The sequence below is a fragment of the Schistocerca nitens genome, chromosome 4 (genome assembly GCF_023898315.1).
Source record: "Schistocerca nitens isolate TAMUIC-IGC-003100 chromosome 4, iqSchNite1.1, whole genome shotgun sequence".
NCBI lineage: Eukaryota > Metazoa > Arthropoda > Insecta > Orthoptera > Acrididae > Schistocerca > Schistocerca nitens.
The window spans coordinates 797,209,386-797,237,149 of NC_064617.1; the positions used below are offsets into that span (position 1 = coordinate 797,209,386).

The window sequence follows — 27,764 nt, forward strand, 5'->3', positions numbered from 1 at the left end:
CCAGTTTTGTATAGTGCCACGTTGTGTGGCATCACATTCTGCAATTATCCTTAATTTATGAGCATGAGTGTAGATTGATTAGGGTGCAGCCACTACTCACAACCGGGAAAAGATAAGCAGTTGCTGCTACAGCCGTTATTTTCCTGTTAATTCATTAAAAGACTGTAGCTTAATTCAAAATTGAATAATTTACTTTCATTTTTTCGTAAATCCATTAACAGTGTCTTGGCCACTACTTTCAGCAGAGGTGAACTATTAATTCTCTGAACATCATGTGACCACTGGTATAGGAACTAGGCCTAAGCACAATGAGAACTCAGACAGGAGAGTACTGCAAATGTTAGAATAAGGAAAGGTTCTCATAAAAGTATAATTAAAAATAATGTAAGTATATTTCATCATAATATTGGGAGTTTAAAGAATAAAATAGATGAGCTTCTGGTTTGTTTAGAAGATTTAGAAGCTGTGGATGAAATACATATACTATGCCTGTCTGAGCATCACATTGTTACTGATATGGATAATGTAAATGTAAGTGAATATAAGCTCTCTTCACATGTAATTAGAGAAAATATGGAGAAATGAGGAGTTGCCATATATGTCAAAAGTTATCATTGTGCAAAAAGTATAGAAACAAAAAAGTTTTGTGTAGAGAAACATATAGAAGCATGTGCCTGTGAGCTTAAAATAAATAAAGGCACATTTATAATTGTAACTATATCAGGTCCCCATTGGGAAATTTTCATCTATTTCTGGAAAATTTCGACTTCTTGTTTTGCTATCTGTCAGACAGGGAGAAGCAAATTATTATTTGTGGGGACTTCAATGTAGATTCTCTGAAAGAGGGTAATAGGAAAAATGACTTCGAAGTATTACTCAGTTCTTTCAATTTGACACCCGTTATTGATTTTCCTACTTGGGTGGTAAAGGATAGCAGCTCACTGATAGATAACTTCTTTATAGACCAAGATAAGTTTAACCAGATAAATGCTCAGCCTGTTGAGAACGGTCTTTCTGATCATGGTGGATAGCTAGTTACAATATATGACACAGCTCCATTCAGCAGTACTAAACAGTCCTCCAAAGTAGTACGTTCAGTCAACGATTTCATAATTGCAAATTTCAGGGAAAGCCTGCAGCAGTTAGACTGAGATGAGGTGTACCGTGAACCTGATGCCAAGTTAAAATGTAATTTATGTCATGACACTTTTGTAAATGCATTTGAAAACTGCTTCCCCAAGAAAATAGTTAAATACACTCGTAAGAAACTATGTAACAAACCATGGCTTACTAAGGGTATAAAAATATCTTGCAACTGGAAAAGGGAAATGTATCTGACAGCAAGAAAGAGTAGTGACCCAGAAACTATCAAACAATATAAAAACTACTGTGCTATATTAAGAAAAGTTATTAAAGAATCCAGAAGTATGTGTATCACGTCTGAAATCAGCAACTCTGATAATAAAAATAAAACAATTTGGAATATTATTAAAAGAGAAACAGGTCAACCAAGAGCACAGGAAGACAGTATTACCATCAAATTGAATGAAAACTTTACGAACAAAAAGTCAGAAGTTGAAAATATTTTTAATAATCATTTTCTAAATGTTGTGGATATAGTAGGATCCAGGTGTTCATTAGAAGATGCTAGGTTGTTAATGGAAGAGGCCATACCTATGCAATTTGATACAATTGAAATCTCACCCACTTCTCCCTCTGAAATTAGGAAAATAATAAACTTGCTCAAAAGCAAAACCTCAGATGGAATTGATGGCATTTCCAGCAAAATACTAAAAGCTTGCTCTCAACAGATAAGTAAGATTCTCAGCCACCTGTGTAATAGCTCTCTGGAACAGGGAATTTTCCCTGATAGACTGATATATGCTATTGTTATACCTTTGCATAGAAAAGGGGATAGATCTGATGTCAACAATTACAATCCAATCTCCCTTCTAACAGCTTTATCCAAAAATTTTGAGCAAGTAATGTATTTAAGAGTAGCTTCACATATCTGTAAACATGAAGTACTAACAAAATGTCAGTTTGGTTTCCAGAAAGGTTTTTCAACACAAAAAGGCCATATATGCTTTTACCAATCAAATTTTGAATGATCTGAATAACCGAACACCACCCATTGGGATTTTTTGTGATCTCTCAAAGGCTTTTGATTGTGTAAATCAAATTCTGCTAGACAAGCTCAAGTATTGTGGCATGAGTGGGACAGTGCACAAATGGTTTCATTCGTACCTAACTGGAAGAGTGCAGAAAGTTGAAATAAGCAGTTCTCATCATATGCAAAGATCAGCACATTCTTCAAACTGGGGAACTATCAAGAATGGGGTTCCGCAAGGGTTGGTCTTGGGTCCTTTGTTGTTCTTAATATATATTATGACTTGCCATTCTATATTCATGAAGAGGCAAAGTTAGTTCTCTTTGTTGATGATACAAGTATAGTAATCACACCTGACAAACAAGAATTAACTGATGAATTTGTCAATAATGTCTTTCAGAAAATTACTAAGTGGTTCCTTGTAAACGGACTCTCATTGAATTTTGATAAGATACAGTACATACAGTTCCGTACAGTAAATGGTATGACGCCATTAATAAATATAGACCTTAATCAGAAGCATATAGCTAAGGTAGAATACTCAAAATTTTTAGGTGTGTCCATTGATGAGAGATTAAATTGGAAGAAACACATTGATGATCTGCTGAAACGTATGAGTTCAGCTACTTATGCAATAAGGGTTATTGCAAATTTTGTTGATAAACATCTTAGTAAATTAGCTTACTACGCCTATTTTCACTCATTGCTTGCATGTGGCATCATATTTTGGGGTAATTCATCACTGAGGAATAAAGTATTTATTGCACAAAGGCGTGTAATCAGAATAATAGCTGGAGTCCACCCAAGATCATCCTGCAGACATTTATTTAAGGATCTAGGGATACTCACAGTAGCTTCTCAGTATATATACTCTCTTATGAAATTTGTTATTAACAACCAAACCCAATTCAAAAGTAATAGCAGTGTGCATAACTACAATACTAGGAGAAAGGATGATCTTCACTATTCGAGATTAAATCTAACTTTGGCACAGAAAGGGGTGAATTATACTGCCACTAAAGTCTTTGGTCACTACCAAATAGTGTCAAAAGTCTGACAGATAACCAACAAGTATTTAAGAAGAAATTAAAAGAATTTCTGAATGACAACTCCTTCTACTCCATAGAGGAATTTTTAGATATAAATTAAGAAAAAAATTAAAAAAAAACCAAACCAAAAAATTATAAAAAAATAAAAAAACAAAAAATAAAAAAGTTGTTATATTAACTTAATTATGTTGTTAAATTAATTATGTCATGTATTGGAGAATTTGACTCGTTCCACATCATTACGAAATATCGTATTCATGATCCATGGAACTAGTATTAAATCTAATCTAATCTAATCTCATTGGGTGAGTCCGAAACCTCCTGTTGCGTTTCTAAAACTAAATAAGTAAATACTATCTGCTTTCTTCTGCCTGCGTGCATACTGGTTGGCTTCCAAACCAGTAGCGCTGCGCGACTGTTTCTGCAATGCCGCCATGTGTGCACCGAAACAATTTCTGACCCCGCGATCTCGTTGCGAGCACGCGCGGCTTTTACTCGCTCGTGTGCATCGAGCCTTAGCTCCTGCTAGCTGCAGCATGGCCATAAACGTGTAAAATTTAGAAAATAAAACGCTCTCTAAAATAGGAGGAACCTCACAAATGGCACGACAAATTGCTCAAAACGTATCACACCCACCTCCAGCCACAATGACGCTTTTTCCATAGTGGGGTTTAAAGCCTCATCGTACTGTCGCACCATTCAACACGTACAATCATTTAAAAAGCGGCAAAATCGCGACCTCTTGGATCACACTGCAAGGTTCGAATCAGCTGTTGTCCGGTTTTTGTGTTGGTTTATCCAATGAAGTCTCCCAGATTTATCTGACACTGCGAGAAATGATCTTTTGCAAGGTTTTTTTTTTTTTTTTTTTGGGCATCAGTCTACTGACTGGTTTGATGCGGCCCGCCACGAATTCCTTTCCTGTGCTAACCTCTTCATCTCAGAGTAACACTTGCAACCTACGTCCTCAATTATTTGCTTGACGTATTCCAATCTCTGTCTTCCTCAACAGTTTTTGCCCTCTACAGCTCCCTCTAGTACCATGGAAGTCATTCCCTCATGTCTTAGCAGATGTCCTATCATCCTGTCCCTTCCCATGGTGAGTCTGCTTTTGATGTCCTCCTTGCTCCGTCCGTCATTGGTTATTTTACTGCCTAGGTAGCAGAATTCCTTAACTTCATTGGCTTCGTGACCATCAATCCTGATGTTAAGTTTCTCGCTGTTCTCATATCTACTACTTCTCATTACCTTCGTCTTTCTCCGATTTACTCTCAAACCATACTCTGTACTCATTAGACTGTTCATTCCGTTCAGCAGATCATTTAATTCTTCTTCACTTTCACTCAGGATAGCAATGTCATCAGCGAATCGTGTCATTGATATCCTTTCACCTTGTATTTTAATTCCACTCCTGAACCTTTCTTTTATTTCCATCATTGCTTCCTCGATGTACAGATTGCAAGGTATCCAACTCTAAATGTACATTGCAAGCAGTTCACTTTGCAATGTCGCTTCGGAACCTGTTGGAGACGGATGTGCATTTATTGACAGGTGATAATCCTGTCGGGTTTGAAGCCGACAGCCAATGACAGGGTGTGGCAATCGTCTCTGGCTTCCGTTCGTTAGGACATTTATAGGATCACTGTTCTTACACCATGTTAGATGTTTACGAATAGTGCACTATTGCTTCTAGACACCTTTGGCTGTCCATGACGATACACCAACAAATCTAGCAATATCATTTACTGTGGGTCTTGTGCAAGTACAAATACTACAGATCCTTTTTACTATCATACCATATAATCACGTCGATCAATCTTAACTGCGCTGATTCCATACAGTCGAGAGGCACATACGTTGCACTTCACTCTCGTAACTTAAGGTCAGAGGCGCAGTCCCAAATGACTGCCTGCTAGCAGTTGCACAACAAATACACTACTGGACATTAAAGTTGCTACACCAAGAAGAAATGCAGGTGATAAACGGTTATTCATTGGACAAATATATTATATTAGAACTGACATGTGATTACATTTTCACGTAATTTGGGTGGATAGATCGTGAGAAATCAGTACCCAGAACAACCACCTCTGGCCGTAATAACGGCCATGATACGCCTGGGCATTGAGCCAAATAGAGCTTGCATGGCGTGTACAGGTACAGCTGCCGATGCAGCTTCAACACGATACCACAGTTCATCAAGAGTAGTGACTGGCATATTGTGACGAGCCAGTTGCTCGGCCACCATTGACCAGACGTTTTAAATTGGTGAGAGATCTGGAGAATGTGCTGGGCAGGGCAGCAGTCGAACATTTTCTGTATCCAGAAAGGCCCGTACGGGACCTGCAACATGCAGTCGTGCATTATCCTGCTGAAATGTAGGGTTTCGCAGGGATCGAATGAAGGCTAGAGCCACAGGTCGTAACACATCTGAAATGTAACGCCCACTGTTCAAAGTGCCGTCAGTGCGAACAAGACGTGACCGAGACGTGTAACCAATGGCACCCCATACCATCACGCCGTGTGATACACCAGTATGGCGATGACGAATACACGCTTCCAATGTGCGTTCACCGCGATGTCGCCAAACACGGATGCGACCATCAAGATGCTGTAAATAGAAACTGGATTCATCCGAAAAATGACGTTTTACCATTCGAGCTCCCAGGTTCGTCGTTGAGTACACCACCGCAGGCGCTCCTGTCTGTGATGCAGCGTCAAGGGTAACCGCAGCCATGGTCTCCGAGCAGATAGTCCCTGCTGCTGCAAACGTCGTCGAATTGTTCGTGCAGATGGTTGTTGTCTTGCAAACGTCCCCATCCGTTGACTCAGCGATCGAGACGTGGCTGCACGATCCGTTACAGCTATGCGGATAAGATGCCTGTCATCTGGACTGCAAGTGATACGAGGCCGTTGGGATCCAGCACGACGATCCGTATTAACCTCCTGAACCCACAGATTCCATATTCTGCTAAGAGTCATTGGAACTCGACCAACGTGAGCAGCAATGTCGGGATACGATAAACCGAAATCGCGAAAGGCTACAATCCGACCTTTATCAAAGTCGGAAACGTGATGGTACGCATTTCTCCTCCTTACACGAGGCATCACAACAACGTTTCACCAGGCAACGCCGAACAACTGCTGTTTGTGTATGAGAAATCGGTTGGAAACTTTCCTCATGTCAGCACGTTGTAGGTGTCGCCACCGGCGCCAACCTTTTATGAATGTTCTGAAAAGCTATTAATTTGCATATCACAGCATCTTCTTCCTGTCGGTTAAATTCCACGTCTGTAGCACGTCATCTTCGTGGTGTAGCAATTTTAATGGCCAGTAGTGTATAAAAGTTAGTGTTCTGCTCTACCGGAACTACGGTTTGGTAGTTTCGGAGGAGCAGAAGGAGATTAGTGTTTGACGTTCCACCGACAACGTGGTCATTAGAGACGGAGCATAAGCTCGTATTAGGGAAGGATAGCGAAGCAAACCAGCCGTTCCTTTCCAAAGGAACCATCCCGGCATTTGCCTGAAGCGATGTGAGGAAAACACAGAAAACCAAAATTTGGATGGCTGTACGCGGGTTTGAGCCGTCGTCCTGCCGAATATGAGTCCAGTGTCTTAACCAAGGCACCGCCTCAGTCGATCCATCGATTTAATACACTACGTAAGTGACGCAGTAAATGGTGAAATTAGCGGTAGTATTGGTAGCAATAGCAAGGAAAGAAACATAAATCAATGTGTAATAGAGAAATTGGGAGCCGATGGTTTCTCTTGTTATTGGTTTGCTTTTTTCGCATAATTGCAACAGCACAACATTCAGTGTAAGTCCATTGCATATGTTATACCCTTACAGAAAATAAACCGCATTTTTCAAACAATAAATATTAGTTGATTGCTTAACTTCTGGGCTTTTAAATAACCAAAGCAATTACGTTTGATGCAAGTGCCGTTGACATTCAGAAACATAAAAATTTATTAAACTTCCTTGCAGGTTAAAACTGTGTTCCCGACAGAGACTCGAATTCGGGACCTTTGCCTTCCGCGGGCAAGTGCTCTACTAACTTTTTGTTTTCATTTTGTTCGTTGTTGATCGTTGTGTTTGGTCGTTGTGGACGTCACCTGACATCCGTTAAAGTTCGTTTGTTGATCCTTTCCCTCAGTTCTATATTACAGAGGCCAACCAGCTCTCTGACCGAACACGTTGAGCTCCCGTGCCGGCGACTGAGCTACCCAAGCACGACACACGCCCTGTCCTCACAGCTTTACTTCGGACCGCGAAAGGCAAAAGTCCCGAGCTCGACTCTCGGTGCGGCACACAGTTTTAATCTGCCAGGAAGTTTCAAACCAGCGCACATTCGCCTCCAGAATGAAAATCTCATTCTGATAAAAATATATTATACGGACTCTATATTGTGGCAGTCTTAGGTGTTTTGGATTGTCGTTGCGTAAGACAGCGGTAGAGGTCAGGCCTTGGCTGCCACTGCCAACCTCAGCAAAAAATTATGATCTAGCTACTATCAAATGGTCTGTTATTGCAATTTGTCTCGTGTAACAGGTTGCTTTTTTCCTTATTTTGCAAAGAGTGAAGAGACTAATCCTGGTGCACAAAGGGATTCTAATGCGACTTTCACCACAGCAAATGGAATCAGCGATCCCTATGACCGTTATTTCAGTTCTGCTTTTGTGGAAGCACAGAACGCGGATCTAGGATGGCAGCCCTTCGAGAGGGAGGGGGGGGGGGGCTTATTTCCCCGCACTGCTCGTCTCCCTTCGGGCAGTCTAATTATATAGTATATATAATTATTGTTATTTTCTAATCAGTATAATGTTCTTCATCATGATTAATAGCAAGTGTTCCCTGTTATCAGTGATGAATGCGAAAGTTGTTTATGTGTATATGGATAACGGAAACATGTTTTATATAAGTGCGACGAAGTATTGAAAAGGTGTTTGAGACATTTTGCGTTTTTTTTACCTTTTCGTTGAGAAAACTGCGTCTGCTAGCACTGTATGAAACGTGATTTAAACATTGATAAGTTTAGTTTTCCTACAAATACTGTTTATTTTTAAGCAAAGTGCAGGATAAATAGGTGGAACAAAAAATTCCGTAGGCTATGAGACCCTTTATATATACTCAGTTTTAGACGGTTTACAACTTCCGGTTTTTAGGGGAATCCAGTAAGACACTAACAAAAATGGTTCAAATGGCTCTGAGCACTATGGGACTTAACTTCTGAGGTCATCAGTCCCCTAGAACTTAGAACTACTTAAACCTACCTAATCTAAGGACATTACACACATCCGAGGCAGGATTCGAACCTGCGACCGTGGAGGTCGCGCGGTTCCAGACGGTAGCACCTAGAACCGCTCGGCCACCCCGGCCGGCCCGTAGAAACAGATTCACTTGTTTGCTTTCACAATGCTTCACTCAAAGGGCCAGTGATGAAGCCGTAACAACGTTGAAGCTCGGAGATTTCTGACAGTTACGGACAACATCTACGCACGGTGTGTCGCACGACGCTGGTTGCCAGTGCCCGGCCACTGGGAGGCGGTGACGCAAGAGGAGGCACAGGTGTGACGGCAGCCGGCGGCTTGCGTCAGCGCCTCGCAGCAGGTGCCCGCGGCTGCGGCAGTGACCGCAGCGCCGCCCGTGGCTGTCTGCGCGCGTGTCTACCTATGCCTCTGGGCTGCGAGGTCTCTCCTTTACAGCTCTCTGTGAGCTGCCATCTCTGATTTGGACTCGTAAAACTTTGTTTGACAGTTTGTAGCTGGTGTCTGCAGCCTTAAATCCTGGCGTTTCTTTCAGTTCTTTTCTTTTCTTTCCTTAGCAGTATGAATCAGTTTACCTATGTAATGTACTGACGGTAGCAGAGCCAGGATGGGGAAGGTGTCGGCACATTTATTTGGTCCAAGCCTTGCTGACACAAATTTATTATTTAACAATAATTGGTAATACATCCAAGTTAATACAATTAGCAGTTTAAAGGCAATTTTAGCAATAGAAAAATCCTTTTTTTTTTAAAAAAAAAAACATTCTCCAGAAGAATATGCAGCCCACTCTGAAACATTACATAAAGGTACTGTTAGTAAAAGGTATATTATATATCATGTGCAGTCATCAAGACCTCAAGAATACTGTTTTGGTTCAACATAAGGTGAAAATCCAAAAATGCAGATCTTCAAAACAACTTGTTGTTGTCTTCAGTCCTGAGACTGGTTTGATGCAGCTCTCCATGCTACTCTATCCTGTGCAAGCTTCTTCATCTCCCAGTACCTACTGCAACCTACATCCTTCTGAATCTGCTTAGTGTATTCATCTCTTGGTCTCCCTCTACGATTTTTACCCTCCACGCTGCCCTCCAATGCTAAATTTGTGATCCCTTGATGCCTCAGAACATGTCCTACCAACCGGTCCCTTCTTCTTGTCAAGTTGTGCCACAAACTCCTCTTCTCCCCAATTCTATTCAATACATCCTCATTAGTTATGTGATCTACCCATCTAATCTTCAGCATTCTTCTGTAGCCCCACATTTTGAAAGCTTCTATTCTCTTCTTGTCCAAACTATTTATCGTCCATGTTTCACTTCCATACATGGCTACACTCCATACAAATACTTTCAGAAACGACTTCCTGACACTTAAATCTAGACTCGATGTTAACAAATTTCTCTTCTTCAGAAACGCTTTCCTTGCCATAGCCAGTCTACATTTTATATCCTCTCTACTTCGACCATCAACAGCTATTTTGCTCCACAAATAGCAAAACTCCTTTGCTACTTTAAGAATCTCGTTTCCTAATCTAATTCCATCAGCATCACCCGACTTAATTCCACTACATTCCATTATCCTCGTTTTGCTTTTGTTGATGTTCATCTTATATCCTCCTTTCAACACACTGTCCATTCCGTTCAACTGCTCTTCCAAGTCCTTTGCTGTCTCTGACAGAATTACAATGTCCTCGGCGAACCTCAACGTGTTTATTTCTTCTCCACGGACTTTAATACCTACTCCGAATTTTTCTTTTGTTTCCTTTACTGCTTGCTCAATATACAGATTGAATAACATCGGGGACACGCTACAACCTTGTCTCACTCCCTTCCCAACCGCTGTTTCCCTTTCATGCCCCTCGACTCTTATAACTGCCATCTGGTTTCTGTACAAATTGTAAATAGCCTTTCGCTCCCTGTATTTTACCCCTGCCACCTTTAGAATTTGAAAGAGAGTATTCCACTCAACATTGTCAAAAGCTTTCTCTAAGTCTACAAATGCTAGGCATGTAGGTTTGCCTTTCCTTAATCTATTACAAGTAAACAATTTAACACATCACTCACAAAACTACACGAATTGTTTCACACGTACAGTCTATTACGAGCTCAACAGTCATTTCTGCCCGCTGTGTGATACCTAAATTTGTTTGATACAGAATAAACCCAGCCCAAAAGAATGATCTTCCAACATACTATAAAACAACTTTATAATAAAAGATGACTGCCCTTTTTTCCATTCAAATTTCTGTATAACAGTTTTTGTACTAACAAGCTACATTTGCTGCCTCTTACTTGCTACAGACAGACGAACCCATCTGTCAATAAATGATTGATTAACGAGGTGGCAATTCAGAGCTAGCAACTTCCTGTAACAACTGATTCTCAAATGCTGCCACGAAAAACATTCTACAAAACAGAATCACACAAATTAAATTTCCACTCACTACAAAATCCAACTAATCACGCAATATAAATAATGGTCACTTCGTAACAATGGAAATGAAAAACATTACACACTCAAGTGTGCTTCTCACTCACAACAGTCCTTTTAAGTGCATACGCAACACAGCTCAAAATCTATATCCCAAGCAGTATTAGTAGAATTAGGGAATTTGCCATTTAAACGCACCAAGTTTAACAAGATCTAATGTAATAATAATTTGGAGAGAACGTTCATAAAATGATCGATGATTGTGGATACCGTGCCATACACCATGAAACAAATTAAGAATTATTCACAGTAGAAACCTGGCACGTGATGATGTTCTGAATTATTCCAAATCACAAAATGTTGGCTACAAGTGCCAACCCCATAATAAGTAATGATCATGAAACATAATAAAGTATATGAAAATTTCGGCCTTAGCCAGGTGACGAGAACCACACCAATGCAGTTTCCTGTTACACTCGAGTGCTATGCCCAGCAAACAACAGCTGTTCATGGAGTACCACGCTAAGCAAGCGAGCATTCCGTCCTCCCCACATGCTCGCAAACAGCCATCTTATCGCAGTCCTCAACGACAGGCACCAGTTGACTCCCAGCCGCTTCCGTCCTGTCGCCATCCGACGACCAGCCGACCGATCGACCAACGGCCTTCCGTCTGCGTCGACCACGGCCCCGGCGCGTACTTGCACCGTGCGGACCTGCCTGCTGCTGACTGCCAACCCGTCCAACCGCGGAGTAACGACGAACCCGACTCAGTGCACAACCCAACAGCGACTGATACTTAGACACGAGCGACTAACATGCGAGTGTCTGCCTTCTGACTGTCGCCTCACTGCACCGACTCCCAGACTGAGCGACTACCCGACTGACCACACTCGCCGACTCACTGACTCGTCCTCTCTTCTCCCCACCGAGCCGTCCTCCAAAACTCTTGCTTCGCGCACCAGCGCCAATAGCGATCACGCCCCCTATCGCTGTGGCGAAAACAAGTGAATAATCTCGCGAGTAAATCAAATGAGCTGAGCCGTGAAACGGCTCAACCTAGTTATTCATACTAAGTTTCAGCACGGACCGGAAAACACTGTTAATGTAAGTATAACAAAGAACTTGATGGAACGAAGGAAAAGAATATTGTCGCTAAGCAAAAAGCAGACATTATGGGCAAATACACTGCTGACCATTGAAATCGAGGCGGTCAGAGGCAAAGGGGTACAAGTGGTATTTCCCACAAAAATGATGTAAGTGCTTCTAGAGTTTGCTAAGGTATGTAAAATTGTTGTGAGAGAGGGATACAAACCAAATACCACTCAGTGTTGCTCCATGGTGAACGAAAAGAAAACTGGTGACAGTGTGTCACAAACAATTAAGTTCATGTAGGGATACACTGATTTCTTATGTCGTGCATTATCTGACTAACTTTTTTTACGATACATGGCAAGAGGGAAGTGACACAGGTTGTGCGCCGCGCGAAATTCGCCGAGCGGTCTGAAGCGCTGCAGTCATGAGCTGTGCGGCTGGTCCCAGCGGAGGTTCGAGTCCTCCCTCGGACATGGGTGTGTGTGTTTGTCCTTAGGATAATTTAGGTTAAGTAGTGTGTAAGCTTAGGGACTGATGACCTTAGCAGCCCCATAAGATTTCACACACATTTGAACATTTTTGAACAGGTTGTGCGAAAGATTTTCTGTAATGGGATAATACATTAAACAGTATTCTTTCTTATTTTGCTTCCCTATTGTAAGAAATAAAATGCATGGTGTTCACGTGCCCTACATAAATTATATATTTCAGACATTGTAGCTCTGGGAGTGATCATCAGTGTATGATAACCGAAGAAAACTTCACAAGCCAAGACGACTAAAGAGAGCATTTTATCAGACGACGGCTTTCGACCGAGCTGCTATCTCATGATCGGATCTTATGATTTATGATATTCACAACATACTATCCGTTAGTGTTGCATGTGAAGCTACTTGCAACACTGATGGACAATATGTTCCCCTCGCAACCTCCACAGATAAATACGTCCCTCACGATGATGGACATTCAACAAGAACTGTACTCAAAAGACGATTTCGTTGCCCTCTCGTATCCAGTATCTCGTCTGGCGCATCACTGTCGGCGCGGCCGCCAATGGTCGCCTCCTCTCAGGTGCAAATCTACATCTACATCTACATACATACTCCGCATACGGTGCGTGGCGGAGGGTACCTCGTACCACAACTAGCATCTTCTCTCCCTGTTCCACTCCCAAACAGAACGAGGGAAAAATGACTGCCTATATGGCTCTGTACGAGCCCTAATCTCTCTTATCTTATTTATCTTATCTTTGTGGTCTTTGCGCGAAATGTAAGTTAGCGGCAGTAAAATTTTACTGCAGTCAGCCCCAAATGCTGGTTCTCTAAATTTCCTCAGTAGGGATTCACGAAAAGAACGCCTCCTTTCCTCTAGAAACTCCCACCCGAGTTCCTGAAGCATTTCCGTAACACTCGTCTGATGATCAAACCTACCAGTAACGAATCTAGCAGCCCGCATCTGAATTGCTTCTATGTCCTCCCTCAATCCGACCTGATAGGGACCCCAAACGCTCGAGCAGTACTCGAGAATAGGTCGTATTAGTGTTTTATAAGCGGTCTCCTCTACAGATGAACCACATCTTCTCAAAATTCTACCAATGAACCGAAGACGTCTGTCCGGCTTCCCCAGAACTGCCATTACATGCGTGTCCCACTTCATATCCCTCTGCAATGTTACGCCCAAATATTTAATCGCGTGATGCCGTTGAGATCCTGCATGACGTGTATGATACACATGGACGTATCAACTCCAAAATCGCTTGACAGTCTTTGGACCCCGACCACCTTGAACAGCGATATAAAAAAAAAATGGTTCAAATGGCTCTGAGCACTATGGGACTTAAAGTCTGAGGTCATCATTCCCCTAGAACTTAGAATTACTTAAACCTAACTAACCTAAGGACATCACACACATCCATGCCCGAGGCAGGATTCGAACCTGCGACCGTAGCGGTCGCGCGGTTCCAGACTGTAGCGCCTAGAACAAACAGCGATATCACAATCCACAGTTTCAATAGCCCTCTTTTGTGCAACTGTAGAATTCTGACGTTTACTGGTAGAGGTGTCTCTCTCTTATACCAGGAGTAACACATTCCCGGGACCCCTGTCGTCCAGGGTTAGCGTCTTTGATTAATATCAAAACGTAATCGGTACTGGTTACGAACCATGCTAACTTCTAAATTTTGATGAAAGGCATCAGCAAGGGCAACCGAAGACTTCTCCTTAGGTGGGAAACTGCTCTTAAACACAAAAGAATCTTTAATGATAAAATGTTCAAATGTGTGTGACATCTTATGGGACTTAACTGCTAAGGTCATCAGTCCCTAAGCTTACACACTACTTAACCTAAATTATCCTAAGGACAAACACACACACCCATGCCCGAGGGAGGACTCGAACCTCCGCCGGGACAGCCGCACAGTCCATGACTGCAGCGCCTCAGACCGCTCGGCTTTAATGATAAACGGCATGAGGATTCAGAAGGCAATGCAAATGTATCTACAGAAAACGTTGCCTGTAACTGAGAAGTGTCACGATGATCTCTCCAGTGGTAAAAGATTCCGGACTAGTCCCCCATTCGGATATGCGGGAGGGGACTGTCAAACTGGGAGATGACTACGAGAAAAAGATTGAATAACCAACGAAAGGTTAATATCCTACTAGTCGGAGAGTGGAATGTCAGAATATCGCACGTGGCAAATGTTAAGGCTTAATCTAGATATGGTGGGCGTCAGTGAAGTGAAATAGAAAGAAGACAAAGATTTCTGATCAGGCGAGTACAGGGCAATACCAACAGCAACAGAAATGGTATAATGGGAGGACGCTTCGTTATGACTGGGGAAGTAGCACACAAGTTAGTGCGAACAGTTCATTGATTTCGTCAATTTCATCAGAATCGACAGAAAAGAAACACCGTCAACGATGATTCAGATATACATGCCGATGTCGCGAGCTGAAGATGAAGATAGAGAGAGAAAATGTTATATCCTAGCCAGTAATGCCACCCGAGACCGCTGCCAAAAGGTTGGCAGCATCAAAGTCCGGACGCCGTCCGCATAAGCAGCGCCAGCGAAACAGGAAATCGCCGCAAGTCTGCGCGCGCCACCGCTGGCTTCTGGCTTCTTAAGCGCTGGTGTCGCGAGCGCTAGGACAGTTCTGTATTCGCCGCTCAGTTGTATACTCGCCACCGAATTGTGTACTTGCTAGTCAGTTGTGTGTTCATCGCAGCAGATTTGTTGTTTGTCGTCAGCCGACGCTGACCTAGCCGCTCCGACTCGAACTAGACAGATTTCTGTAGACACGGAGTTCACTACTGTGTTTCTGTATCTTCGTTAATAAAGATAAGTACCGACTTTTATTTAATCAGAGTGTTTGGGTTTTCATCTTTCTGTTCACTGTTCCAGCGGACCGGTCGGCCCGCTATTAAAAGTGTGGCGGTGACTTCGTAAGTCGTTTCTACAGCGAATTGTTTGTCGCTACGAACGCCGCCACAAAACTGGCGACGAGGGCTTCCGAACTCGTGTGCAGGGCTGGTTCAACTTGTTTCTGGTTAAACTAATTATAGCGATAAAATTTTGGGGGCTGGTTTAATTTGTGTTCACTATGTCTGCCGAATTACAACAGTTGATCTTGTTACAGAGTCAGCAAATACAAAGTCTGGTGGAAGCAATCGCCAAACAAGCGGCTAATCCTCCAACACAAAAGGAACAAGCACAGGCAGCACCGCCTTTCCGTGCATTTGATGCATCAAGAGAAGAATGGCGAGAATATTTCGCGCAGTTACAGGCGCGCATGACAGTCTACAAAATCACGGGTACTGAGCGGCAGCTTTATTTAATTTCCACTGCAGGCGTGGAAGTCTATCGACTACTTTGTAAGTTGTTCCCGGAATCCAAGCCAGAAGCTTTAGACTATGACGTTGTTGTTAACAAGCTTGCTGAGTATTTCGAGTCGCGAGTTCATGTGGCAGCAGCCAGATTCAAGTTCTTCAGATTAAAGAAACTGCCACATCAATCTAATAAACAGTGGTTAACAGATTTACGGGGCCTCACCCGTCAGTGCCGATTTAATTGTGTGTGTGGAGCTTCCTACAGTGATGTCATGTTACGAGACTCTATTACTCAAAACATTGCAGATTCTCGTATTCGTGCTGCTATCTTAAAGTTGCCTGACCCGTCATTAGAGACTGTGATGAACATTATTGAAGCCCAAGATACTTTTGACTATGCTGAGTGTGAGTTAGATCAGCCATGTATTTCTCAAATTGCCTGTGCTAAGCAAGTTATGTCACGCCCACGGCCCCACCGGCAGAGTCAGACTGTAAACACTAGCCGGCCGCGTCATGTTAAACACATTCGTCAGCCGCGTGTGCAAAATGATAGAGTTAAGTCTTGCCCTAAGTGTGTTCTTGCTCATCCTCGTGCACGTTGCCCGTTAAGAAACGCGGTTTGTCACTTTTGTCAAAGGAAAGGACACATCCAGACTGTTTGTATGCGTAAACGCAAGAACAATTCTAGTGCTGCCCAGCCCATGGATATTCATGTTCTTCAAAGCCAGCCCGTCCAGAAGGTCGCGTTTAAAGACTCTTCCACGGTTCGTGTGGGTAATAAACTTGTTCGCAATAAGCCACCCACCCAGCCCTCTGCTATGCGACCCAAGCGTAATTCAAACGCTGTAAAAAGTAATGTACAGACTGCAAGTGAAGCGGGAGTTGTTGTTCCACCCGCCCAACCCACGAGTTGTCGTAAGCAGCGAACACGCGCTAAACGCGCTGATTTTGTGTCTTCCGCCTCCGCTGCACCGATCCAGAGACAGTGTAATAAACTATTTGTGAAGCTACGCATCCAGGATAAGACCTTCAATTTTCAATTAGACACTGGTGCGTCTGTGACTCTCATAAATAGTGCTACGTATGCGGCTATCGGCCGCCCTAAACTTTCAGCGGCAAAACATTCTTTGGCTACTTATAGTGGAGAACAAATTCCTGTGTTAGGTGTATGTAGCGTGCCAGCCACATTCCGTGGCAATACAAAAACAGTTTCATTCACAGTGCTCCGCACTACAGACAGTGTAAACATTTTCGGATTAGACTGTTTTGACTTGTTTGGCCTGTCTATCCAAGACAATGTGTTGCAAATTAATTCTGTTGTTGTTCCTCAAGACAGCATAACCGATTTGTGTAAACAATACAGTGCCATATTTAAAGACGAAGTAGGTTGTGCTGCGAACTTTGCCGCTCATATTACGTTAAAAGATAATGCTCAGCCTCGATTTTTTCGTGCTCGTCCAGTGCCTCACGCCCTCCGGGCACCTGTAGCAGATGAACTTCGTCGTTGGCAAAACAACGGTGTTATTCAACCCGTTTCAGCGAGCCAGTGGGCTTCTCCCTTAGTTATTATAAAGAAACCGTCTGGCAAGTTACATTTGTGTGCTGATTTTAAGTCGACAGTTAATCCTCAGACTGTCATTGATTCTTTTCCTTTGCCTAGACCGGACGAGCTGATGAATAAGTTAGGGGAAGCTCGTTTCTTTTCCAAAATTGATCTCCGTGAAGCATATTTGCAATTGCCCCTCGACGAGCAATCACAACAGTATTTTGTCATAAACATGTCGTTGGGGTTGTTCCGTTTTCTGCGTTTGCCTTTTGGTTGTGCGTCAGCTCCAGCTGTTTTTCAGCGTTTTTTGTCACAACTTCTGGCTAATGTGCCATCGTGTTGCAACTATTTAGACGATATTGTTGTGTCCGGTCGGACGCCTGCTGAACATTTCCGTAATTTGGAGTGTTTGTTTACAGTGTTGTCTCAGGCAGGCCTACGTTGCAACATCGATAAATGTTCATTTTTCCTTACGGAGATGGAGTATCTGGGACATGTTATTAATGCTCAAGGCATTCATCCCTCCCAGTCACATTTAGCAGCTATTCGTGATTTGCCCGCCCCTCGCAATCTGCATGAATTGCAAGCAGTTCTTGGCAAATTGACATATTATATTAGGTTTATACCTAATGCATCACAGATTGCTGCACCGTTGCATCGTCTCCGCCGTAAGAATGTTCCGTTTGTGTGGTCAGCTGATTGCCAATCAGCCTTTCAGCAGCTTAAAGAGGCTTTATTGAATGATCGTTGTCTGGTCCATTACGACCCTAACAAGCCTCTGGTGTTAGCTTGTGATGCCTCTTCTTTCGGCCTCGGTGCTGTGTTGTCTCACCGAGTCGGTAACACCGAACGTCCTATTGCGTTCGCATCTAAATTGCTAAACAAAGCTCAGTGTAATTATAGCCAATTGGACAAGGAAGCGTTGGCTATTGTGTTCGGTGTCACAAAATTCCATCACTACCTCTATGGTAGACCATTCTATTTAGTAACAGATCACAAGCCCCTGACGTCACTGTTTCATCCGTCTAAACCAGTTCCTCAGCGGACAGCTCAGAGACTACAACGTTGGGCTCTTTTGTTATCACAATATCAGTATGAGATACTGTATCGCCCTACAGTTCAGCATGCAAACGCTGACGCGCTTTCTAGATTGCCGATTGCTGCGGATGATGTCTTCGATTCCTCTGACGACTCTTGCCATCAGATTGACGCCGATGAGCATCAATCCCTCCGGGATTTTCCGATTGATTATCGTCAGGTGGCACGTGAGACAGCTACGGATCCTCATCTGAGTTTACTATTACGTTTTGTTCAACGTGGTTGGCCGTCCAAGGCAAAGGACATATCGGATCCTGTGGTTCGTCGCTATTATCCGCAACGTCATCTGTTGTCTGTTTCGCACGGAGTTTTGCTGTTACGCACCGAGAATGACCAGCTTCGTGTAGTGGTTCCCCAAGTGCTCCAATCCAAGGTCCTCGACTTGTTGCATCAAGGTCATTGGGGAGTGGTCCGCACCAAGCAGCTTGCCCGCCGTCATTGTACATGGATCGGTATTGATAAGCAGATTACGCAGATGTCTACAGATTGTTCGACGTGTGCCGAACACCAAGCTGCTCCGCCTCAACGCTATTTTGAGTGGGCACGCCCTGCCTGTCCCTGGCAGCGAGTACATATTGATTTCGCTGGTCCATATTGGAATTCTCGTTGGCTCATCGTGATAGATGCATTTAGTAATTTCCCGTTTGTTGTGCCCATGCAGTCTACAACGTCTGCACAAACTATACAGGCGTTGACTTCAATTTTTTGTATTGAGGGTCTTCCAGAAGTTTTAGTGTCTGACAATGGTCCACAATTTACCTCTGCTGAATTTGAAAGTTTTTGTTCTGCCAATGGCATTCGCCATGTTCTTACTCCGCCGTTCCACCCTCAATCGAATGGTGCAGCGGAACGTTTTGTACGCACATTCAAGGATCATATGGACCGCCTTCGTGCTACGCACTCTCGTCAGCAGGCCCTCATCACGTTCCTGTCGTCGTACCGGACCACGCCACGCGACGGCCCTTCGCCTGCGGAGCTTCTCCACGGCCGTCGTCATCGCACCCTACTACGGTTGTTGCACCCCCGGATCGACCCGCCGCTTCTGAGCATCGCACGCGTTTTCAGCGCAACGACGACGTTTTTTTCAGAGTTTATCACGGTCGCCGTCGTTCGGAACGTGGTACCGTGATAAGTGTCCAGGGTCGCGGTTTTTATACTGTTCAAGGTGCTACTGGGGTGCACAGGAGGCATCAGAACCAGTTGCGCCGCGCTGGCCGCCCGGATTCTGCCGCTCGTTCTTTGTCCACAGATTTGGTCCGCGGCGGGTTCCAGCCACGCCTTCCGACTTCGCTGCCGCCCCCAGGGCAGCAGCAGCAGCCGTCGCCGCTACCACGCCGACAGCCCGTCCCGTTGATGCCTCCCGCGCAGCTTCATCCGAGGGGGCGCCCCAGGTGGTCGCTCCGGCACCTGCGGTCCCTCTTCAGTCGCCACCGCCTTCGGAGCTGATGGACGTCGACCCCTCAGCCGGGCCGCCTTCCCAAGCGGTGGCTGTGCAGCCTGTCCTGCAGCCGCTTTCCTTGGGCACCCCCAAGGAGTCTGACACCGCAGCGCCTTGTCCGGCGCCCACTCGGCAGCCGTCGACGCAGCGTCAGGAGACGCTGCCTCTCTTCGTGGGTCCCGACGCCCCGTCGCGTCCAGTACCAGACGCTGCGCCCGTGGTCACAGGCGTGCACCCTGACCTCGGTTTTCAGTCGGTGTTTCCCGAGGCCCCGCGCAGCCAATGCTGGGGTGCGGACCGGGGACTGCCACCGACAACAGTCTCCGCCCCGGTCTCTTCTGCTACGCCTGCGGCCAGACCACTCCCCCGCCGTCGACGCTCGCCACGTCATTATTCAACGACGGTGCGGCGATTTGGGGGGGGGGGGGGGGAGGAGTGTTATATCCTAGCCAGTAACGCCACCCGAGACCGCTGCCAAAAGGTTGGCAGCATCAAAGTCCGGACGCCGTCCGCATAAGCAGCGCCAGCGAAACAGGAAATCGCCGCAAGTCTGCGCGCGCCACCGCTGGCTTCTGGCTTCTTAAGCGCTGGAGTCGCGAGCGCTAGGACAGTTCTGTATTCGCCGCTCAGTTGTATACTCGCCACCGAATTGTGTACTTGCTAGTCAGTTGTGTGTTCATCGCAGCAGATTTGTTGTTTGTCGTCAGCCGACGCTGACCTAGCCGCTCCGACTCGAACTAGACAGATTTCTGTAGACACGGAGTTCACTACTGTGTTTCTGTATCTTCGTTAATAAAGATAAGTACCGACTTTTATTTAATCAGAGTGTTTGGGTTTTCATCTTTCTGTTCACTGTTCCAGCGGACCGGTCGGCCCGCTATTAAAAGTGTGGCGGTGACTTCGTAAGTCGTTTCTACAGCGAATTGTTTGTCGCTACGAACGCCGCCACAAAAGAAAATATATGAGGATATTGTACGTGTGATTCAGTACGTAAAGGGAGATGAAAATCTAATATTCATGGGGGATTGGGATGTGGTTGTAGGGGAAGGAGTAGAAAAAAGTGTTACGGGAGGATATAGGTTTGGTACTGGGAATGAGAGAGGAGAAAGGTTAATGGAGTACTACAATGATTTTCAACTAGTAATAGCCAATACTCTGTTCAAGAATCACAAGAAGAGGAGGTATACTTGGAAAAGACCGTGAGACACGCAAGGGTCACGGTTATATTACATCGTGGTCAGGCAGAGATTCCGAATTCAGATACTGGATTGACTGGATTGTAAGCTGTATCGGGGAGCAGATGTAGGCTCAGATCACTATCTATTATTGATGAAGAGTCCGGTGAAGTTTAAGAGATTAGTCAGAAAGAATAAATGCACAAGGAAGTGGGATACTGAAGTCTAAGGAATGAAGAGAGGTGCTTGAAATTCTCTGAGGCTATAGATACTGCGATGTCGAGTAGCTCAGTAGACAGTTCAGATAACCAGGAAAGGGCATCTCTAAAAAGGGCAGTTACAAATGTTGGACAGCAAAAAGAAGGTACAAGGAAGGTAACTGCGAATAAACCATGGGTAACAGAAGAAATACTTCAGTTGATCGACGAAAACCGGAATACAGGAAACAAGTCACTTAGCGATGAAATAAATAGGGAGTGTAGGGAAGCCAAGGCGAAATGGCTGTATGAAAAATGTGAAGAAATCGAAAAAGAAATGATTGTCCAGAGGACGGACTCAGCCTATGGAAAACTCAAATCAACCTTCTTTGAAATTAAAGGCAAGACTGGTAACGTTCAAATTGCAAAGGGAATTCAAATTTTAATGCACAGGCCAGAGGTGGACAGAGTACGCTGAAGGCCTTTATGACTTGTCTGAGAACCGCGCGACTGCTACGGTCGCAGGTTCGAATCCTGCCTCGGGCATGGATGTGTGTGATGTCCTTAGGTTAGTTAGTTTTAACTAGTTCTAAGTTCTAGGGGACTAATTACCTCAGAAGTTGAGTCCCATAGTGCTCAGAGCCATTTGAACCATTTTTTGACTTGTCTGATGACTTGAGAGAAGAAACAGGAGTCGATTTGGAAGAGACAGAGGATCCAGTATTAGAATCTGAATTTAAAACAGACTTTGGAGACTTAGTGGCAACGGCCTTGCCGTAGTGGCTACACCGGTTCCCGTCAGATCACCGAATTTAAGCGCTGTCGGGCGTGGCCGGCACTTGGATAGGTGACCATCCGAGCCACCATGCACTGTTTCCATTTTTCAGGGTGCACTCAACCTCGTCATACCAATTGAGGAACTATTCGACCGAATAGTGGCGGCTCCGCTCACAGAAAACTATTTTAACTACCAGGAGAGCGGTGTGCTGACCACATTCCCCTCTTATCTGCATCCTCAGTTGAGGATGACACGGCGGTCGGATGGTCCCGATGGGCCACTTGTGGCCTGAAGACGGAGTGCTTTTTGTAGACTTAACATCGAATAAGGTGGAAGGGATAAATAATATTCCATTAGAATTTTTAAAATCGTTTGGGGAAGTGGCAAATATACAACTGTTCACGTTGATGTGTAGAATGTATGAATCTGGAGGTATACCACTTGATTTTCGGAAAAGCCTCATCCACACAATCCGATTGCAAGAGCAGACAAGCGCGACAATTATCGCACTGTCAGTGTAACAGCTCATGCATCCTAGTCGCTGACAAGAATAATGTAAAGAAGATATTTGGACAACATGGTTGTGGAGAGAAGGAGCGATTAGTATGATTAATCAATAATTCCATAACAGTCTTAATCACATTTATTATTGTTATAACAATAATAAATGCGATTAATACTTTTCTGGAATTATTGAATGTAAAGAAGAATGGAAAAGAAAACTGAGGCTGTTTTAGATGATGATCAATTTGGCTTTATCTGACGCTGCGGTTGATAATGGAAGCAAGATTAAAGAAAAATCAAGACCCGTTCATAGGATTTTTCGATCTGGAAAAAGTGTTCGTCATTGTCAAATGGAGCAACTTGTTCGCTATTCTGAGAAATGAAACAAGGTGAAGCTATAGGGAACGACGGGTAATATACACTATCTACAAGAATCAAGAAGGATAAATAAAAGTGGAAGAAGAAGAATGAAGTGCTCGGATTAAACAGGTATGACACAGAGATGTAGTTTTTCACCTTTGCTTTCCGATCTGTATATCGAAGAAGCAATGACAGAAATAAAAGAAAGGTTCTAGACAGGAATTAAAATTCAAGGTGAAAAGACATCGGTGATTCGCTGACGACACTGCGATCATCCGTGAATGTGAAGAGGAATTACAGGATCTGCTGAATGGAATGAACGATCTAATGACTGAAAGTAAATTGAAGACCGACGAAAGCAATGAGAAGCAGCAGAAATGAGAACAGAGAGAAACTTAACATCAGGATTGGTGATCACGAAGTAGCTGAAGTTAAGGAATTGTGCCAGCTAGGCAGCAAAACAACCAGTGACGGACGGAAGAAGCAGGATATAAAATGCAGACCAGCACTATCAAAAAGAGCCTTCCTGGCCAAGAAAAGTCTACTAGTATCAAACATCGGACTTAACTCTACGGAGCCCACCCGGTTAGCCGAGCGGTCTAAAGCACGGCTTTCCGAAGCGGGAAGGAGCGCTGGTCCCCGGCACTAATCCGCCCGGAGGACTTGGGTCGAGGTCCGGTGAGCTGGCCAGTCTGTGGATGGTTTTAGGCGGTTTTCTATCTGCCTCGGCGAATGCGGGCTGGTTCCTCTTATTCCGCTTCAGCTACACTATGTCGGCGATTGCTGCGCAAACAAGTTCTCCAGGTACGTGTACACCACGCAAACATAGGGGCTACACTCGTCTGGTGTGAGACGTTCCCCGGGGGCCGAACCGCGCAATAACCCCGGGACCCTGGGTTCGGTGTGGGGCGGCGGAGGGGTGAAGTGGACTGGGGTAGTTGTCGTGAGGTTGTGGACCACTGCGGCTGCGGCGGGGACGGAGCCTCTCCGTCGTTTCTAGGTCCCCGTTTAACATAACATAACATAATTTGAGGGAGAAATTTCGAAGAACGTACGTTTTGAGCTTAGCATTGTGCATTAGTGAAATATGGACTGTGTCAAAAGCGGAAAAGAAGAGAATCAAAGCTTTTGAGACGTGGTGCTACAGAAGAATTTTGAAAGTGAGGTGGACTGATGAGGTAAGGAGCGACGAGGGCCTCCAGAGATTCGGCGAGGAAAACAATATATGGAAAACACAGCCATGGAGAAGGGACAGGATGGTAGGACATCTTTTAAGACATCAGAGAATAACTGCCATGGTACAAAATGGAAATGTAGAGGAAAGCAGAGATTGGAATACATCCAGCTAATACCTGAAACGTAGATTGAAAATGCTACTCTGAGACGAAGAGGTTGGCAAAGCAGAGTAATTCACGGCTGGCCGCATCAAACCAGTCAGAAGCCTGAAGAAAAGAAAAATCATTAGTGTCATTTCAAATATATTCTGGTTGGGAACGTCGATGGGTAATATTTCCTTATATTCATAACGTAGATGGCCGTAGTTCGCTCAGTTGCACTGAAAAATCACTTGCATATACATGTGTGTAGAACACTTGATGCAGATTTGACATTAATGAAGCAACAGTAAGGGTCGATCAGTGTACATGCTGCAGTTCCTACAAAACACCACCCCAATAATAACGGTGTTTCCAGAAGGTTTCTAGCAATAATTAATCGAATGAAGTTGAATCATTACTGTACCAGATCACTTGTGTTCAGAATTAGTCGAAAAGGCACCCCCCCGTAATGAAAAATAATTAATGATCCTTAAAGTGAACGAGGTACCAAAACCCAAAACCTGGTGGAATTCCAGTCAGATTTTTTATGGAATATGTTGCAGAAATACAATGTGTATTCTGTCGCGAAATAGAAACTGCCGTAAAACTCGATTTTTATTTTATTTGCAATAGCTACATAATCACACGGTGAAGAGTGAGCGTCTTGTGTTGTTAAGTGTACCTGTTAAGTGTAGGTGACTCTAGTTAGTGTGTGCGTAGTGTAGTCTAATTTTTGTGTTGGATGATGATGAGGGAATGGAAAGGGTGAAGCCCGGTTCCAGCACGTACGCTACTCCTCTCGGATAGCACCAAAGGAATAGCCGAGCTTAACGTCCTCAAATATAGACGGATTACCATTACCAAACAAAAATTACGCGAAGCGAAATGTAGTGTGAGGAGGGCTATGCGAGAGGCGTTCAATAAATTCGAAAGTAAAGTTGTATGTACTGACTTGGCAGAAATTCCTAAGAAATTCTGGTCTTATGTCAAAGCGGTAGGGGGCTCAAAACAAAATGTCCAGATACTCTGTGACCAAAATGGTACTGAAACAGAGGATGACAGACTAAAGGCCGAAATACTAAATGTCTTTTTCCAAAGCTGTTTCACAGAGGAAGACTGCACTTTAGTTCCTTCTCTAGATTGTCGCACAGATGACAAAATGGTAGATATCGAAATAGACGACAGAGGGATAGAGAAACAATTAAAATCGCTCAAAAGAGGAAAGGCCGCTGGATCTGATGGGATACCAGTTTTATTTTACACAGAGTACGCGAAGGAACTTGCCCCCCTTCTTGCAGCGGTGTACCGTATGTCTCTAGAAGAGCGTAGCGGTCCAAAGGATTGGAAAAGGGCACAGGTAATCCCCGTTTTCAAGAAGGGACGTCGAACAGATGTGCAGAACTATAGACCTATATCTCTAACGTCGATCAGTTGTAGAATTTTGGAACACGTATTATGTTCCAGTATAATGACTTTCCTGGATACTAGAAATCTACTGTGTAGGAATCAGCATGGGTTTCGAAAAAGACGGTCGTGTGAAACCCAGCTCGCGCTATTCGTCCACGAGACTCAGAGGACCATAGACAAGGGTTCACAGGTAGATGCCGTGTTTCTTGACTTCCGCAAGGCGTTCGATACAGTTCCCCACAGTCGTTTAATGAACAAAGTAAGAGCATATGGACTATCAGACAAATTGTGTGATTGGATTGAGGAGTTCCTAGATAACAGAATGCAGCATGTCATTCTCAATGGAGGGAAGTCTTTCGAAGTAAGAGTGATTTCAGGTGTGCCACAGAGGACTGTCATGGGACCGTTGCTGTTCACAATATACATAAATGACCTGGTGGATGACATCGGAAGTTCACTGAGGCTTTTTGCAGATGATGCTGTGGTGTATCGAGAGGTTGTAACAATAGAAAATCGTACTGAAATGCAGGAGGATCTGCAGCGAATTGACGCATGGTGCAGGGAATGGCAATTGAATCTCAATGTAGACAAGTGTAGGCCTAATGTGCTGCGAATACATAGAAAGGTAGATCCCTATCATTTAGCTACAAAATAGCAGGTCAGCAACTGGAAGCAGTTAATTCCATAAATTATCTGGGAGTACGCATTAGGAGTGATTTAAGATGGAATGATCGTATAAAGTTGATCGTCGGTGAAGCAGATGCCAGACTGAGATTCATTGGAAGAATCCTAAGGAAATTCAATCCGAAAACAAAGGAAGTAGGTTACAGTACGCTTGTTCGCCCACTGCTTGAATACTGCTCGGCGGTGTGGGATCCGTACCAGATAGGGTTGATAGAAGAGATAGAGAAGATCCAACGGAGAGCAGCGCGCTTCGTTACAGGATCATTTAGTAATCGCGTTACGGAGTTGATAGATAAACTCCAGTGGAAGACTCTGCAGGAGAGACGCTCAGTTGCTCGGTACGGGCTTTCGTTAAAGTTTCGAGAACATACCTTCACCGAAGAGTGCAGCAGTATATTGCTCCCTCCTACGTATATCTCGCGAAGAGACCATGAGGATAAAATCAGAGAGATTAGAGCCCACACAGAAGCATACAGACAATCCTTCTTTCCACGAACAATACGAGACTGGAATAGAAGGGAGAACCGATAGAGGTACTCAGGGTACCCTCCGCCACACACCGTCAGGTTGCTTGCGGAGTATGGATGTAGATGTAGATGTAGATGTAGAGAGTGTCGCATGTCCCCATTTCATGAGGTACTGTGGCGAGGGACTTTACGTGACCCCCCTCCCCCCTTTTCCGGAAAGGTATGCGGACGATTGCCAACAGTACGCAGCTTACTAGATCGGCCAGAAGTTTAAGTACTGTCGGTGCGTGGCAGTGACTGCCATTGACTGTACAGGAGAGACCTCCGCTCTTTCCAAGGTGCACCGGGCTACATCTACATCTACATCTACTTCTATGCTGCGCAAGACTCCTCGCAGTGTGGGGCAGAGGGAACTTTGTGTACCACTGTCACTTCCCAATTTTCCGGTTCCAGTCGCGTACGCATCGGTGAAAGAAGAGTTCCTGGTAAGCCTCTGTGTGTGCTTGTATCGCTGTAATTTTAATAAAGTTGTGGTTAGTCACATAGGAGTCTACCGACCATCCTAGCAAGTATGAGTAGATCCATAGTTAAACTGGCTAGGTAACGCAAAAAGGCATACAGCAGCTGAAGAATGTTTTTATTGATCACTAAGGATGCATGAGCTTTTTGGAATTACTTGTATTTACATGTTCAGAAATCCAAATGCAAAGACAGCACAAGGAGTAGAGCGTCTCTAGTTGTGTACGTAACGTGAGATGACGGGGGTTGTGTACGTAACATGCGATGACGCGTCATCTCACGTTACGTACACAACTAGTAATGGTCTTGTCCTTGTGCTATCTTTGCACTTGAATATCTGAATATAGAAATAATTCTAAAACGCGTCATGGTACTTAGCGATCAATAAAGTAATTCTTTGCCTGCTGTATGACCCTTTATGCAACATAGCCAGCTTAACTATGGATCTGCACATATTTACTCTCTGTCTATTTATCTTGATGGTCTTTACTCTCTAATTTTATC

General features: G+C 44.2%; 1 protein-coding gene across 1 annotated transcript in view; it reads left to right on the top strand.

Annotated features, from left to right (window-relative positions):
* Window positions 1-27,478, top strand: part of LOC126252576 (uncharacterized) — a 93,820-nt gene extending 66,342 nt beyond the window's left edge. The window contains exons 2-3 of the mRNA XM_049953477.1: window positions 19,665-20,105; window positions 27,436-27,478. Of these exons, the coding sequence (XP_049809434.1) occupies window positions 19,665-20,105; window positions 27,436-27,478 (484 nt within the window). The remainder of the gene's footprint in view (window positions 1-19,664; window positions 20,106-27,435) is intronic.
* The last annotated feature ends 286 nt before the right edge of the window (window positions 27,479-27,764 follow it).